Source organism: Symphodus melops, assembly GCF_947650265.1.
Source record: "Symphodus melops genome assembly, chromosome: 19".
NCBI classification, from domain to species: Eukaryota; Metazoa; Chordata; class Actinopteri; order Labriformes; family Labridae; genus Symphodus; species Symphodus melops.
Genome location: NC_136709.1, coordinates 18,524,410 through 18,542,131, shown reverse-complemented (window position 1 = coordinate 18,542,131; position 17,722 = coordinate 18,524,410). Strand labels below are relative to the sequence as shown.

The 17,722-nt window shown below is 41.1% G+C and overlaps 2 protein-coding genes across 6 annotated transcripts in view; both read right to left on the bottom strand.

The window, feature by feature from the left end:
* dtnbb (dystrobrevin, beta b) overlaps nt 1-2,677 on the bottom strand; it is a 30,258-nt gene extending 27,581 nt beyond the window's left edge. For 3 of the 5 annotated variants that reach the window (XM_079369209.1, XM_079369211.1, XM_079369210.1), the window contains exons 1-2: nt 2,425-2,677; nt 223-269 (exon numbers count right to left, since the gene is read on the bottom strand). The gene's annotated coding sequence lies outside the window, so the exon portion shown is untranslated. The remainder of the gene's footprint in view (nt 1-222; nt 270-2,424) is intronic. The other 2 variants (XM_079369212.1, XM_079369213.1) reach the window with 1 other exon arrangement.
* Nucleotides 2,678-5,343: 2,666 nt separating this feature from the next.
* asxl2 (ASXL transcriptional regulator 2) lies at nt 5,344-17,690 on the bottom strand. The gene is made up of 12 exons (XM_079370459.1): nt 17,364-17,690; nt 15,294-15,376; nt 14,226-14,334; nt 13,962-14,103; nt 12,329-12,444; nt 11,232-11,352; nt 10,953-11,012; nt 9,835-9,995; nt 9,452-9,548; nt 9,207-9,312; nt 7,749-8,463; nt 5,344-7,600 (listed from the first exon to the last, which is right to left on the bottom strand). Exons 1-12 carry the CDS (start codon nt 17,418-17,420, stop codon nt 5,819-5,821), a joined length of 3,549 nt encoding a protein of 1,182 aa, XP_079226585.1. The 5' UTR covers nt 17,421-17,690; the 3' UTR covers nt 5,344-5,818.
* Between the last annotated feature and the right edge of the window lie 32 nt (nt 17,691-17,722).

The following is a 17,722-nucleotide window of genomic DNA, read 5'->3' as shown; positions in this document are numbered from 1 at the left end:
AGAGGCAGAACAGGTTGATTCGATAGAGGAAGGGTCATTTCAATTTCAATTATAAATGACCCTGTGTACTCGTGAAATATCAATATGAATGTGTGGTTTTATTTCATAAAAAGCAGTTCTATGTTTTAGCCTTTATGTGACAAATACTCTAAGACTTTCACTGCATAAGTTATGCCCTTTACTGTGCATATTTGACTTCTAGCTGGTTCAAAGTATTTTTACCTGTCCTGGGCTGAGTGTCAAACAAAGTGGAGCCCTAAACGTCGACCCTGTGAAGAGAAAAACACATTCAAGGAGTTAGTGAGGGTGCCTTTCTGCATGAGATAAGCTTTTCCTGGCCGACAAAATGTTGTTGACTTTTAAATAAGTAATTAACGCCACCCTCCTCTTCTTCCCTCTTTTCTTCAAGGACTTAATTAACTCTCAATTTGTGCTTTTGTTTCCCCTCCCTCTTTTCATGTAGAGATATCGGTGAGCTGACTGGGGAGAACACTCCAGCGCCCGTGGTCTGTGCAAATGATAATTCTCTATGACATGTCACTCAGCAGGGACTGCATCCTGTGGGCTAATGACACCGACGGAGCTGCAGACGAACCGCTTAATGATGATGGACACGGAGCACAGCACAGCTGGCCAATGAGGGAGGAGCTCTGGGTGTGGTGGACAGCCTTGGCCCGAAAGACCCCGAAAACATGAGAGGATCACATGCATGTTCACAAGGTGCGTTCACTGACAGTGCGTGGGTTGAGGGATCAGCTGACCAGCAGAGCGTGAGCATGAATCAAAGGTTTAGGATGTTTGCACAGATTGGATTTCTTTACTTTTAGTTTCTTTTGTTTTGTTGACATATGGACTTAGTATCTTGGATATCTGCCTCGTGTTGACTGCAATACTGTTTATCAGAGGCATCACCATCGGCCTTAAAAAGAAACCAACGCACTGACAGTGTTCAATTCAAGCTGCATTTCAACTTAATTCAAAACTGTACTTTTCAGAATCAGGGTTAAAACCACAGTCTGACATCAGGTTTTTAAAGTTCAACTACAGCCGATATTTTTCACCTTTCCTGTCATTTTATATTTAAAAAGATGACGTGCTGTAATGTGAATATGAGTAGACACAAATACAGGTTTAAAAGATGTGTAAAGAAAGACTAACAAATGTCCCACTTTAAATCACTGAAAAGCTGAGTGTGTGTTGCATGCTTGCTTGAAAAATGTATGAAAATAATTTCTAAACGATCCAATTTGCTAACATTGTCATTGTTTGTTGGGTGACCTATTGATTAATTGACCAACTGTTTCAGCTGATTTCTCCACCACCAGACATGGCAGCAACTAAATGATACAGCTCTCTGTAGCTCAGGGGGTCATAACCACAGCAAGACAGTGGGAGATAACGATTGATCAGCCTCATTACATATTACATTGGCTGTATGTGTACACATTCGAAGTGATGAGTACAGAGAAGCTCGGCTGTACTTTAGTGTACAGGACATTTGCAGTGGGAGAGCCAACAAACTCATGTCAGCAATAACACCACAATGGTTCATTGTAAATATTCAGCCTATGAAGTAACTGCAGAAATTCATGAGTAGGCAACTCAGGCCTTGCTTTGTCGAACAGTGTTCAGAGAAAAGGAAGCAGTGCATGGCAGGAAATGACAGCTGGATACATGAGGTGACTGTTTAATGTAAGATAAAGATCCAGATACACACTCTTCAGGTGTAGTGAGTGTGTACACAGTCCAGAGACAGTGTGAGTAAGGTCTGAAATCATTTTGTTTTTAGTCAAACGCATTCTCTAAATTACACATAAATATTTAAATCTCAGAGTAATTTTAACATCATCATCTTTTGATACAGCAATACCGTGTGTTATTCACAACAGGCCCCGTAGAGGTTCATGCAAGCGTAACCGCACCTTCAGCTTGGAGGTAATGACAACATCCTTTTGACGCGAGTCAACATTAGGACCGTGTTACTGCAGTGCCTCCCTTCCGCTGATATCACTCACTTCTCGGTTTCTCTAAGCCTCATTTCTCACACCGAGCCATCCTGCAAAACACTTAAATATTCACTCCTGAAGCGACAGCAGCGCACAATGACAGCCATATTGCTATTTAACTGCATATTTACTTTGTTTCCGCAATGGGAATGATGTGTCGTGATGCCCATAAAATTTTAGGAAAGAAACAATGGCAATCCTGCATCTTTAGTTCTCACTGCTCTCTCGTAAAGCCGAACGAGAGGGAGAGCAGAGAACTGGCCTCTAAACGGAGGAAAATCACGCAGGTTGCGTTTACAGCATCACCATCATCATCATCATCATCATCGCAACAGCAGCAGCATCAGATGAGGAGGATAAGTGGTCCAGGGCGACTGAGGAGGATATTTCCTCCGTAATTCAAAGCCGCACTCCTCACCTTTGACGAATCCACGCGCGCGTCCGCCGACGTTACAGCTGTCCAAGCGATGAGAAATAGCTCCGATGATCCATCATTATATTTCAGCCTCCTCTCCCGTTTCATCCGGCTTCAATCTATGGGAACTGCGGTTGCAGCCGCACACAGAAAACGTACGAGCACCCCGCTCCGCGAGGCATCACCAGAGACCCAACGGCAGAGGACGGCAGAGCAGAGCGCGAGCAGGCACGGAGATGCCATGCGCGAACACCTACTATACTTTACGCTTGTGCGCACGCACGCTGGTTAAAGGCGCACTACTTCTATTACTGCTCTCTGAATTATGAGTCTCATAAAAGAGTGGAGATGGAACAAGAAAATAGAGAAAACCTATTTTAAAGGGACATAGTGAAGGTTGGATGAATCCTTTCATAAATTTGGATCAGTTAGTCAATGGAGGCAAAAAATAATAATAGAATGAATGAAATCAAAGAAGCAGAGCCAGAAATAACCTGAATATGTGAGCTTTACAATCTCTGTCTCCTACATTTCCCAAAATGCATCACAATTATATCTGTGTGAAATGGACTGTTGTAATCATTCTTTGAGAGAAATAATGTGATATGATATTGGCACACAAAACCACTCTTTATCACTATACTGGATATTACTGAAGGCATATTTTTCTCGCTGATGATTCAACCTCCAGATCTTCATACTGATCCAACGAGCCACAGAAGAGTTAGTACTATTCAAAAGCAAAGGAACAAAACTTGCTTTTGAGTGTTATTGCTGAATCCAAGATTGATCAATTTTAGGAAGATCATCCCGGGCCAAAGTAGACATTACAGCCTCCCCAAGTACAAACACACATTTTTTTTTTTCATTTTATTTATAATATTCTATAACTTTTGATAAAATACACTTTGTTTACAAGTGCTGATTACTATATTACATTCACCCGGAGTTTAAATGGAGATGAAATGATACAGACATATTGAACAAATTCACCTTGTGATGTTGGTGACATTTCAAAAATGGTGGTGGTTACACATGACACTTGACCCCTTTATATAAACCGATCCTCTTAATGAACACACAGACAGGTAACTGGTGACAGTGGGGACTGCTGCATGGTTCAGTCATTATTAACAAAGATTTCAGCTGCCTTTTGAGGGTGATCACATGTTTTTGTTATCTTGTTTTTGCAGTGCCACCCAGTCCCTACCTCTACACGTGTGGATATATGTTCACATCACACTCAACCAAATAAGTCCTAAATATTCATGAGGGACCAAAATAAAAGTGTTCAACAGATTCAAACATCGGTGCATCAGATTTAGTGAAACGACTATGCTAAATTTGTGAGTCTAGCCCTACAATCTTAAAACCAATTCCACAAGACATAACCCCCCCATTTAATATCAAATACATCGAAAAATGAACTATAATCCATTGACCTAAAAATGGTGCTTTAAAAATGTCTTCTTTTAAGGTAATGAGACAAATGTAGACAGCTAAAAACAAAATGCATATTAGACAACATCTCTATGAGAAATACACAGACCACTGGATTTCATGAAAAACATCCCGGGCCATGCACAGTATTGATACCTGGGCAGTTTTTAGTTTATAAAAAGTCAAGTTATTCTCTGTACGTTAGTCTTTCCAGTCTAAACAAAATGATAGGAAACACGGACAGCCAATATATTATCATTGTAAATACATACCCTGTTGATTTTCAAAAACAATTAGCAAATAGATTTTTTTATATTAAAATATATTAACTAAAATATATTACTTTGATACACTAAAAAGTTCTGATTATTTAGATTTTTCGTTAAGGTGACTTTGGCATGTAACCTTTGAAGTCATTGCTATAAAAACAGCCACTTTGCACCTTCAGATTTCAAATAAAGTTTGTGTCTTAATTTGCAAACAGAACGAAAACACCCGAAAACTTTGCAGCGGTAACTCATCACACTGGCCTTCTCCATTTTGATTGGTGGTCAAGTAAGTGTTCAGCATAGTGCACAAAAATGTGCTGATTTAACCCTACGTGTGCCACACATACATTGTTGTACATCAATTTATTAATGAATTATTTAGTGCTTCAAAACAAATTGACATTAAAATTCTCTTTTGAGGCCGACTTAAAGTGAAGTGTTACACCTGGAAGTAATCAGTGTTTTGTACCTCCAAATCATTTTGTTAAACTAAGCATGCCTTGCTCAATCATCCCATGATAAAACATTTAGCGTTTCAGCAAAACTTACTGCTCTCTATTTCCTTACCACTGTCAAATTATTAAGTTTTTAACAGCTGGATATGCTCAAACAAGGTGTGCTGCACAAATAAAAATACATTTCTACATCTTTGCATACGCCGTAAATGAGCACATATTTACAGAGAAAAGAAACTAAATTGATCTCCATTTTCTCCCATTTCCTTTAAGTGTTTTTCTGTTTGCCACAGCTGATCCACCTGCACAGACACACGAGTGTGAGAAACACACCTCACGGGACAATCTATCTACAAACTGGCTTGTTGGGGAGAAAATGCAGGTAAGCACAGTAGGAGATGACTCTAGACCTGATTCTGTGCCAAAAAAATAAAACATAAAAAAAAGGCATTTTAAATTATTGATTTTTCTTTTTCCCCATCTCTGAGTGTAAGTGCTGTACACAGTCACTACCATACATCCAGGCTAGTTTTTAAGTGCTTCACCCTGCAACTATAAGTCAGGAAAATTATGTGATGTGCAATCTGAACAAATATAAGTATCATTCAAATTCCTTTTATATTATCTTTCTAACATGTTCTCCCTAATTCTTAAATCTGTGTGTTCATTCATAAATGTACATTTCTTATATAAAATAGTAACTGTAAGTTGCACTTCCCTGCCATGCGTGCACAAATGTCAAATAGGAGGTACTCTACAACCGATGATTATCACTTACGCCCTTTTTTTTTTTTTTTTGCCTCTAACCATAACTGATTAGGTCCAATGATAAAAAGTGTCAGTCTAAAACACAACAACAGTCATTATGTTCTACAAAAATAGCAACATTCAATTTTCCCTCCTTTTTTAAAAACTACACATATATATTTAAAAAAATATATCACACTAATCCTACCCGAGTGCAAACATTGCCAGATTCAATATTCGTCACATATCTGACAGACTACTGATTGGATTGAAAACTGACATTTCTACCAAAAAGATTGCAAGAAACAACTGATCATAGATGTTGGTGAAACAAGACCTTCCAGTGTACATCCTTGCCTCTCCAACAGGACCCTCGCGCTGTAGCATGGATCATTTGCTCCACTACAGCATTGATTTCCGTATTGATTCGGAGCGACCTGTTTCTGCTTTGTGCCTTGCTCCAATACGAATCAGACCCTGACATCTTCAAATTCGAACGACCAAACATGACACACACAGTTTGGAGGGGCCAATGCAGTCATCATGGCAAAAGGCTCCACAGCCTTTGCACATGATCATTGCCTTCAGTCTGCAGTAGCATTTAGACTGCACGTCGTCCATGTTGGAGCCCTCCATGAAGGACTGCTCAGGGGAGGGCTCGCCCTGGTTGCCGTGGTCTAAAGAGCGACCTGCAGGGATGGTGGTGACAGTCACTGAGAAAGACATGACGCCACTGTCAGCCTCTGTTGAGGCCACAGAAGAGTCAGTGCCTGCGGTACTGTGGTTCAAAGTGTGAGGTACAGACATGCTGATAGTGCCACCGTAGCAAGATGTTGCCACGGGTTCCTGATTATCGTGCGTTCTCTGGGTTTGAAAGGCAGACTGCAGCTGGTAACTTGGGTCCAATGGGGTAATATATGGCTCGGAGTTTCCTTGATTACTATTGCAGAGTTCAAGATGCCTTCGGTGTGGCAGAATGTAAGAGCTGGCGTCTTTGGCTGTTGCACTGGTGCTGTTGTTTTCTGCACCAGTTTCATTGTCCTCTGATCCAGGTTCAGTCTTCACGTTGGAGCAACGCTGAACACTCACAGCTTCGTCAAATTTGCTTATTGAGAATCCCTGCTGCTCCGTTTTGACCCCAGAAACGGAAGAGAAAACGTTCCTGGCCAGATCTACGTCTTTACCCGCCTCCTCTCCATCTGTGCATTCCCTTTTTAAACTGGACACTGACGTGTTCGGGATGGCAGACTGCTGCAGTCTCCTGCTCTCTGATCCTCGGCCGTACGTGGACACGTTGAGCAGGTAATGTCCAGTCATTGCAGGCCTTGGCTTCCTCTTACGACTGAGAAATCCTATCGAAATCATGGCCTGGTCCTGAATCTCTTCTGCATGCACTAGCTGATGGGGTTTGTACTGATGTTGCTGAGGCCCCAGACCTCCATAAGCTTGGCCCTGCTGGCCTTTCCTCTGCATCAGGGCCTGCAGGATCTGCTCCTGAGTCTCCTTGTCAGGAAGTTCTCGGTGATGTCGTGTGTATTCAGACAAAACTCCTCCTGCTGTATTTGATTGGTGGGACATTTGCTTCTCAGTCCTGTGCTCAGCAGAGTACGATGTCTTCCCTTTGCTACCCAGAGGAAGATTTGACATCTTTACTTCCACCTTGGATAGCGGTTTTGGGAGGATCTGCTCCAAAGGAACCTCTTTACCCTGCAGAAGCTGTGTAACCAGCGGGTTATTGGCAGGGATGCAGGAGCTGGTCCTGGTTAATGTTCCAGCAGGTGAAGGGTTTTCGTGTCCCTTCAGAGTGTGCACAGATGAAGAAGTGGGTAGTGTTGAGTTTGAAGTCTTTTGATTTCCTGCACTGACAGAACCTGTAGATTGACCTTTGTGATGATCGTCAGCATTGCTTGAAAAACACGTTTGAGGCAGACTTGGGCTGATCTGACCAAAAGAGTCCAACGGAGTGGTCTGACTGTTTCTGCTGCTGCCAGAGGCTGATAACCTGGTTGGTGCCAGCGGGGATGTTGGGCTGGGGCTGGGTGATGGCTGCTCAGCCCTGCCACCCCCTGGTCCTGGTCCAGGCACTGCCCCCTTTGATATTGCTGCAGCTGCCGCTCGCTGCGCACGAGCAAGCTGGGCTTTCGCTTTGATGTCGGCTAAAGTGCGAGCACCCGTGCGACCGGGGCTGCTGAGCGGAGTCTGGAGAGGAGTCCTGGGTGAGACTTGGCTGGGTGACACAGGAACGGGAAGTATTCGAGACACCGGAATCTGTGGCGTGGAAAAAAAACAACAGAGATGACATCAAATGTTTACGTCAACTGAAATATGTCACTTTTGTTAAATTAAAATAGTTTGTATCCAAGCGTAACCTTTCGGTTATGAAAGGACAGGCAGATCCAATGAGACATGTTCATACCTTGAGTGGTGGAACCCTCTGATTGGTTGAAGAAGTTGGCGTTGCAGGGCTTGATGTGGAAGAAGCCGGAGGGGAAACAGAAGAAGCTGAGGACAACGAGGAAACTGAGGACATTCGGGGCCTTTTCTCTGGTGTCACTTCACCCCCCATCTCACTGACAGATTTCCTTTTCTGTGGATCTGAAGGGCCGCTGGGCTCAGAGATGATCTCTCCGCTCTCCTCAGCGGGCTTCACCACGGATGCCGGCTGATCCTCTTTCAACTCCAAAGGCTTTGGCGGACTGCTCTTTATCACAGGTAACTGTGTGAGCTCTGTTCTCTCCTCCTTTACTTCATTCTTAAGCACCTTTTCAGGCACAGTGACTCCAGCTTCCCTCTCAGTCTGTCTCGCAACCTCTTGTGTTGCCACTACAGGCTCAGGCTGTGCCGTTGTGTTTAACCGGCGCTCCTCAGCGTAGTGCGAGCGCCGCGTCTTCATGGGCTCTGTGGTGGAGACGGGCTCTTTCTGAGCAGGCTGTGTCTTCAGAAGCTCTTGTGTTGGCTTCACGTCTTTCACTGCTGTTACAGAAGCACCAGCATCAGTCTGCCGGCTGTCCTTGGCGCCCTTCGATTCCCCCGGTGTCTGAGCAGTAGTTCTTGTCTGATGGGACCTGGCAAACTCCTGATGCAGATCAGCCTTTGTCAGCTCTTTGGAATCTTCAAAGCTTAGCCCAGAGCTATGCAGAGAGAGAAGAGGGAGACAGAAAGAAAACGGAGACAAAAGACATCAATAATTCTCTGACCAACACATTTTAAAACATTTAGCTTTTGAAGTAATTGTGACATACAAAGTGGCGTTGGAATATGCACAACTTTCAAATCTGTGTTTGCAATGTTGAAATGTATCATTGGAGATGGCTGTGGGACATATCATGGCCTAATGTACTGAAAGACTGTCCTGTCTGCTCTGTCAATAGGGAGCGATCAGCACTTAAAATGATTCATCATAAAGCACAATTTAGAACCCTCCCTGCTTATCTCTCAGCTCTGCTTTCGTTTAACACAGACGCACAGAGAGCACGCTAACGCCACACAGAGGCTCCTCCCACACCGAGATTTGAACCAAGAACCTCCTCGCTGTGCACCACCAGGTTATACTGCATATATAGTAGAACATGTCTTACAAGGTTTTCATCTGCCTCTGTAACATGTGAGAAAGACAAGCGTGATGTCTAGATCTATAATCAATACTCAAATAATGTCACATAATATCAATGCGTTTCCTAAAAATCCCAGGGCAAAGTAAGCCTGCTGTTCTGTTGTTTCTAGATACTGTCAAGTTAAGGGGTTTTTCTTTGTTGAAAGAAATGTCTTTTGCTGTTCAAAAAATATAAATCTAAAAGTTTTCCAGCTTCCCAAAAGATCAGATTAGTGATCCAGGCAATACTCAGAAATCTTCAGCACACAAAGGAGGACCTACTTTTCACCATAATAGTTTTCAAAGAAGGCCTCCTTCCACAGCTCAACTTTCTTCTCCTTCTCAATTTCTTGCCGCATTCGTAGCTGCAACTCAGGAGTAAATTCCCCTGTCGGAAGAAGTGACGTAACAAGAGAAGAAGAAAAAAGGTTACATTATACTTCTCTCTTTCTATGTCCACCTCACCTTGGTGACATAATTCTAATGTTCAATGTTAAATGCTGTTATTACGTAATGAGAGAACTGACCCTCAGACAGCCTCTCTTTCCAGGACTGAGCTGCTGATGTGAAGAATTCATTGTTTAAGGCAGAACTGGTGACCTTCAGAAGGCCGTCCATGCAGGCCTGAAGAGAGGAGGGACAAGGTTGTTACTGACGTCGTCCCTGAAACCATCAATGCATCGGTACAGTGACTTTTTGCTTCTCATGTTATCTGCAGTTTGAATCAGGGAAGACAAATAAACGCTGTGCAGAAGGAAGCTGCACTACATATATGTTGTCTATGTTTAAAAATGATCCAAAAGCTCAAAACATCAAACTTGGACGACAACTTTGAAGTAGCACACAGTGATGATACCAAGAGCAAATCATAACACAGAAATGTAAACAGGATGTAAGATGTTCTCGCCACCTGCTGGTCAACTTCAGGCAGAAGTTTGAGCAGCCTCTGTTGGCAGTCTGGGGGCAGAACTGAAAACGTGTGTTTGTTGATGATCGCCCGCAGGTTGGTGTTAACCAAAATGGAGTCCGGTGTTTCCACATCTATTGTACACTTGGTGCGTCTCAGATGCCCTGCAACACAAAACAGGAAGCAGGTGTGAGGATGGATTCAGCAGTGCAGAATCCTGTCGATCTTGCAACTGAACTGTTCGACTAATTTACTCTGTTTTTGTTCCACCAGTGTTACAATAACACGGCGAACTCCATCAAGGCCAAAAGAAGATAGCAAGCCAGCTGGAAGCAAGCTTTAGATTATTTCAGCTTCCTCAATGCTTAGGGTTGGAGTTTTCTTCTACATGTTCTTACTGTCAACAAATCTCATGACGAGACCAAATGAAGTTTGCACGAGTCCAAATAGTTTTGCTCAAGTGCAAAGACACAAACACATCGTTTATGACTGAAGGCATGAACCTGTAAAAAACCTTTAAGAAACACAAAAACATACTGGAGATACAGTTTCAAAGGAAACCTTGAATATAGTCCTGGAACAGCTAGGCACTGTAGCTTTTATGAAAAGATGATTCACACTTGTGGTGTGACAGTGTGTGTATCTGAGAAACACTGTTGTATGTGATTCACATGTAATCCATGTGAGTGTCCTTTCTTCTGCTTCTTAGGATTCCTACACTACGTTGCTTGTAGGAAGTGTTTGGTTGAGTCAGTATGCACATACATTTGCATATGTGTTATTAGCACCCCAGCCTCACTGTGAGACAGGAACAGGTCCTGGAGATGCTACTCCTGAAAAGACACGAGACATGTATATTTACTTTTATCCTTCTCTGTCTTTATCGTCAGTTTCTTCCTTTGGTTAAGTGTCTTTATACTTTTTATTACACCTTCTGTTTGGGATCAAATGTGGAACAATATGTAAACACTTACAATATGATAACAGCTGAGAGTACATTCATTCACTGATGGCTTTGGTCTTTTCAAGAGATTTGTTAAAAGTGAAACAAATGTAGAACATCAGCTGACCTATAATTCAAGATTTCCATGACTTTACGTTTAAACAGATCTCTGACTTACCTGCACTGAGGCGGCCCGACCTCTGTGTTACCTTCCTCGGGACAACAGGGTGACATAAATCTGTTTGTGCAGAGTGAAAGAAGAAAAGACGGAAAGGCTTTGAGAAACTGCACACTAGATCTCTGACTGTTTCAAACCTGTTTTACAAACCTTTTATAACCGAGCACTACCTTCAAACTTCAGATCAGTCAACATTATTCCTCTTTTTGAGTGCTTAATGAAAATGTACAACTATTCATTCATTCTAGTGTTTAGGACAATATAATAGAAACCACCTACCTGTCTTTGTAATAACGTTGTCAGCCATATCTTTGATTGTTTTCAGAAGCAGCCTGGGACTGGAGCTGGTTGGCATTCCTCCCTGTCTGCGCTGGTTTCTCTGTTGCTGCTGCTTCAAGGCCTGAAAACGAACAAAAGAAAACAAGACTAGGAACAAATAGCCAGCAGCACCAGTGAGTGTTAATGTGTGTTTCGCTGCAAATACTCCCCCAGGGCCACTTGCCTGGTTAAATAACAGAGCAGCAATGAAGCTGAGGTTGCGTAACACACGCATAAATCATCTGCATGTGTTGTAAATCTGTCAAGAAGCACAATCACCTGACAAAAGCAACGTCTACAGGTAGAACAAGAAATCAAAACAGTCCACTTTGTTTGTTCAAACTGATTCAAGCTATAAAGAAAATAACAGAAGCTAAGTACAATAGAGGTCTCTTAAGCTCTAATATTTTAGCCAAATGGCAATCTTATTGTGTTTCCTTCACCCAATAAATGAATACAAATTGGTCTTACAGAGCTGAAAATCCCTCACCAGCACAGATGGAGTGAATTACAATCTGTGCAATCAAAAGAAATCTAATTAAATGGAACACACAAAAGGCACAGAGCAGCCAATAGGAAAAATGTGGAGCGGGTGGATTATGAGAACATTAATACTGTAGAACCAGCTATAGGCGATTTCCCATGATGCCTCCTTGTTTTTAAATAATCAGCACAAGCTGGTGAACAGACAGGGAATAGAGAGAAAATTGGTGCCTGCTGAAACACCATCAGGGGGTTATGTTTTTGTTCACTGCAAACATGTCAGCAAAAAGGTAACACAAATGTAGTGAAAACTGCAAAGTCAGTATTCTGAAATGGATGAGCGGTGCGCAAAAATCAAAGATCATCAGGATTGCCTTTTCTTAAGAGTCTGAATTGTCTTTAAAAACTTTACACTTTGTATATATGTGTGTTGCAGTTTGGTACACAGTCGTAGGTTCATGTGAGTTTGAAGGTGTGGCAGAAACTCGTGTTACATCTGAGACAAGAGCGTTTGCACAAATGTAGTGAAAATAGTTTACGAAGCAGCTGTAATTATTTCATGAACCCTTCAGTACCTGTTTCAAAGCTTTCTTGCTGTGCTTCTGCGAGGGAGAGATGAGTTTGCTGGGCACTGAAGGCGACGAGCATCGAGGCTGCGGCGAGGACGGCTGGGACTGCAGCTTAGAGGGAACTACGAGACACAAAAGCCACACACAGATGTTAGAAAAGACACTTCCTGAGGGCGGTGTAAATACTTTGTCACATCATGCTTTTGTTGAGAGGAAACTGAAACCAATACCGAACATAAAGACCTGCAGATTGCATTACCAAGCTAAAATATCATTTTAAAAAAAAGGCTAAGTATCATGAGGGGAAGTTGACAACAGCCTCTTTTTTTTGGTACATTTCTGGCAAAATGTGCTTTTCCACACAACATAGTGGATTCCTTTGTTGCTGTTGCATTTCCACTTGTTTGTTTATGAGGTTATTTGCAATGACTAGTTCAACAACTGCAGTGTTATTAACCAGGGTAGTTGATTCGAGCTTGTGCATAATGAGGAAGTGGCAACGGGTCGTATGGTTTCCTGGTTTAACAGTCACTTAAATGTTGAAGTGGCACAGGGAAATAACGAGAGTCAGTGGCAGCAAAGCTTCAGGAAAACAAAATAATTGGCACTTGAAGGAAAAGATCATTCTCTGAAGTTGCTCTGCAATCAGACTCAATCAGGTGCGTGACTCACTCTAAAGCAATGATTTCACCTCACTGACACACAAACGAAGAGAAAAAAAGTAACTGCTGTGACGACGTGAACTCCATGTGCAGCCTCGGTTTCTCTTCTGACGATTAATGAAGGACATAAAGGGTCAGAGCGTGTTTCTCGAAAGATGAAACCCACCTGTTGCTATCATGGTGTTCTGACGCTCGGTGTATTCCAGGATTTACGTTGCGATGAGATGGTCTCATATAAGCCTCTCTCTCTCAGTTTACCTCTACTGCTGCTACTTCAGCTGGTTTCCTGTGTTTCCGCAGTGGCTTTTCGAAATGACTGAAAAGGGGCGTTAACCCTCACAGTCATTAGAGAGCTTAGTAAAGCATCAGCTAATATCAGCAAGTGAATGCAGCTACATCGAACTGTTGCTTAATTTTCTACCAAAACATGATGTCAATAGAGAACCAGGTATCTTTTTCTTTGCTCGATTCTACTGGATTGATTGGAGGACATCAGTGACACCACAAGAAAGAAACTCATGCAGGTAAGAAATAGTGACTAACGGTGGGTTATTCCTGATTCAACCCAAAAAGGTTTTGGTGATTTTGCAAAATCCTAAAAGCAGTATGTAATATCTGCTGCTCCAGTTTTTTAATCCTAACACAAACAAACGTTTGGTGTCTTTATTGCTGATAGGAATTTATTAAATTTAACTCAGAAAGGTAGAAATCGTGTTTTTCTAATGCATTTATTTTTATGTAACACTTATTACATTTTGGGATTTGATTCTGATGAAGTAGCCACAAGAAACGTTGACCAAAAAGAGAGGAACCAGATGACACAATGTTGAATTTGAATCTCATTGGAAACACTTAAAGTTTTGTAAGCACTTTTTAACGTGCATGACCGAGTTCCAGTCTTTTCTGATGTGTTATTGAAAAAAGATGATGTTACACTACACAAGGAAGTGGCCTGAGGGATGCAGCGATGTCCATACCTCTTCGCATCCACCTCCCTCTCCCGCCCTCCGTAGTGATGGCACTGCTGCTGTTTTCTGTGCTTTGGGAGTCGGACAGATTGTCGCTGCTCTCGTCAGAGCCGTCATCAGACAGGTCCTTGGCGACATCGGCGATGTCCTTCTACAAATAGAGCAGAGTAAAAAAAAAAATCAAAGATGGAAAAAAATAAATTTCATGGGGTACACAAACACATTACTCAAAATCAATCATCAAATAGTTGCTATTATCACAACTGAACAAGCCTTTAATGTGTAGACCCCCATTCTGCCAGGAACTTTGTAGAAGATTCCCTCCTCGCCACGAGAGTTTGTGTGCAGCATTGCATTCAGACATGCCAGCGGCGAGGTTCCACTGGATAAAAAAACAAAACAAAAAAAAAAACGAACAGATTACACATCTGCTACATAATCAATCCGACAGCTGAGAGAAAGACACAAGGAGGGTTAAAGCTGCTCAGACGTCTGAGGGGGGAAATTGACTTCCATGCATCAAAGGGTTGTGTGTGTGAGTTTAGGTCAGATTCACATTATTTTGGTTCTGGGGAAATTTAAATAAAGTATTCTACAGGATCAGTTGCATAAAACAGGATCAGGACTGATCGAATAACTGTAAAGGTATTCTAAGTTCCACATTTTCTCAAATCTGGTTCATAAAAATGAGAACCAGTAAAGTTCCAATAACGCCTCAGCAGTGGCGCCAAAGAAGTGTCCGGAGATGCAAAGTGAAGCAGACAACTATTTTTACGTTTGTGTATTTACAGAGTAACATGCAGCATAGTACTTGTACTGCTGTTAGATTTAGGATGAGTCTGTTCTTGATTAAAATATGTAAAAGAAGCAAACAAAAACAAATATTGATAACATATATTGAATATATTCAATCTACACCCTCTATAAGACATGTTGCGGATCATGTGTGAAGGATTCCCATCAACGGCCTTTTACTCTGTTGTTGATTTTTTTACCAAAATAGTAAAAAAAAAAACAAAGAACATGTTATTGTTAATAAATAACATGCAAGAGTTAATTCCCAAACAAAGGGGGGGATTGCAGTGCGTTTGTTAAAATAGAGGGATGGGGGCTAGCTTCTTTTTTTTCTTACCTTCTGGATGAGAACAGTGACAGTGAAACAAAAAGAAATGAAATCATTATTAATTGAGTAAATTAACAGTTGCTATGTGAACAAAAACAAAGGGAGGTATAACATGATGCGAACAATTAATAAAAGGGGGGGAGGGGGGGTGCTGTCTTTATATTGTGAAAGTGTCTCTTTTCTAAATGCCTTGACCGTAGTTCAGGTAAAACATTTACCTGATCTCCTTAAGCTTCTCTCTTTGGATCACCTGCAAGATCTCTTTATGGCTCATAGGTGTATTAGGGTATTTCTCCAAAACCTACAATAACAAAGCATTATTATTATGGTGATGAAACATGATGTTGTCTCAAGACTAGAGGTGGGGAGAAAAAAAAGATTGATTCTTATTCTTATCTTCTGAGATTTTAAAGTGAACTAACTTTAGAAAAAAAAACGACCCCCCCCCCCCCCCCAATCAGTCACTCCCTGCTGAGTGCTAAGGCTCGCTCTGGAACATATTAGAATGACCTAACAGTAAAACATATTAACAAACATAACTTACAGTATAAAAACATCACAAACATCAAAACATGTGCTTTTATTTTGTTCCTGGCTGTTTTTGTAACAACAGTTCATGTACAGTGCTTCACTAATATATAAGACCACCACTTATACCACAGCTGCGCTGAATTAACAGTAAATACCAACATCATGTTTTATGTGTCTCTTTTGGTTAATAAATCAGTCTGTAGAAGCTTTTCAACCGAAATTATGTTTTTAATACCAAAATATAGTTATTATTGTAATCAATTAATTTGTTTTGCAAAAAAATTAAATAGACATTATATATTATATAATTATAATTATATAATATAGAATTATAGAATTATAGACAAGACATAATCAAGTTATTATGTCTTGATTAAGATGTCAAATAAATTTATTTATTTGCATTCCTTAACAGAAAAATGTGTTTTGTGGTTGAATGTTACACTTGATAAATTTCTCAGAGAAGCACAGTGAGTCGGATCAAATTTGGGTTTAAAAAAAGGGGAATTTAGTTTGAAATGGGGTTCATGTACCAACAAGTCAAAGGGCCCAAGCAAACTTAAAAGCTGTGCAGAGACTATTGGACCAAAAACAATCAATCTGGAGGATTGGAACTGATGAACTGGCCCAGTCAAAGTCAGGATTTGAGTCCTATTTAACACATTTGAGATTTGGTAGATTCAAAGATTGATCACACAAGTTTAATCAAAAGCAAAGTCTGTGGGAACAGCTAGAAAGTACATACAAAATATACCAGCAGGAATATTGAAAGCCAAAAAAAGGCCGTACAAAATATTCAGCTTTTAGATTATGTGTGAAAAAGGGCAATTTAGTGATTTCAGTTTGTTATTTACCAAATAAATAACATTTTTAGTTTTCAACAAGTTTTTGACAGAATTCTAAAATAGATTTGTTTTCTTGTTTTTAATGACAAATGGTCTAATAAATGTGTTTTAAAAAAACTGTTTATCTGCAGGAGTGTAGTATGGGACTCTGCAGCTCTTTAAAAGCTAATATTATTAATCATAACAGTGTATTATTGATGGCATTTGCTACTTTATGAGTATTGACCACCTGCTAACTCAGAGAAGCTTTTCATCAGAGGACAGCATGTGTGCACACATCAGTAACAGAAAGGGCTTTTATTGTGTTAAGTTGTTGTTTTTGTTTGGTCTTATTTTGAAGAATTAGCATGCTAGTGACAGAGAGCTAACCAGGCTAGTCATAATCATTACAGCAACACACGTTGACATGCAAACACAAGTACTTCTTGGTAAGCTATGTCAAGATATGATGCAAAAAAAACTTCTCACATGGACATTGGGCTGATAATTCTTGTGTTCTTGTATCAGGAAAAAGTTGTAAACGAGCTTAACGGCTTTAGCAGCAGCTAGCATGCTATCCTGGCTAGCCTCGCAGCACTGACGAGATTACTTCACGGTTACTTTATTCTCCATTTAATTATCTTATGACATGTTTAATTGTGCTGTCAGGACACAACGCAAAGGAAAAAAAACATTTGTTTTTTGGTGAGGTGATTTGTTGGCGCACAGGCTTGTTGTTACTTTGTTTAACGTTTACCGTTAAAAAAAAAACAGTGAAGCTAAGCTAAGCGGCTAATGACAGCAGTAAACACAGGGCCTCCTCGACACTCAGCAGCAGGTCATGAACTCAAAAACAACGCAGAGGTAGAAGTGGGAGCGTTCAGGGAAAAACAACCACAACAAATAAACAGCAGATAAAAACACACAGAGTACCGTTTTAGCGGCTTCCGCCCACGTCCTCCCCTTCTTCTTCCTCTGCCTCTCCCTCATTGTTGCTGCTATCTCTCTCTCTTCCTATCTTTTTTTTCCCTAGCAGAGTTGTTGAATTGCTCTGTTTCAAATGCAATGTTGCTTTTTTAGTTACCGCGTAAGATCCACTCCGTCTGCCATGTTGGACTTACTGTAAACCTGTCACGTGACTCCGGTTTGAAACGTCATCTTACTGTACACAGCTGTCATCACGCGCTGCTGCTGTCAGGACTTCTACTTTATTATTTACACGTTGTGTTTTATGAAACTGTCAACTGTGATTAAGTTCAGGATCGGAGGACGAGTCACTGTTGCACTGTAGG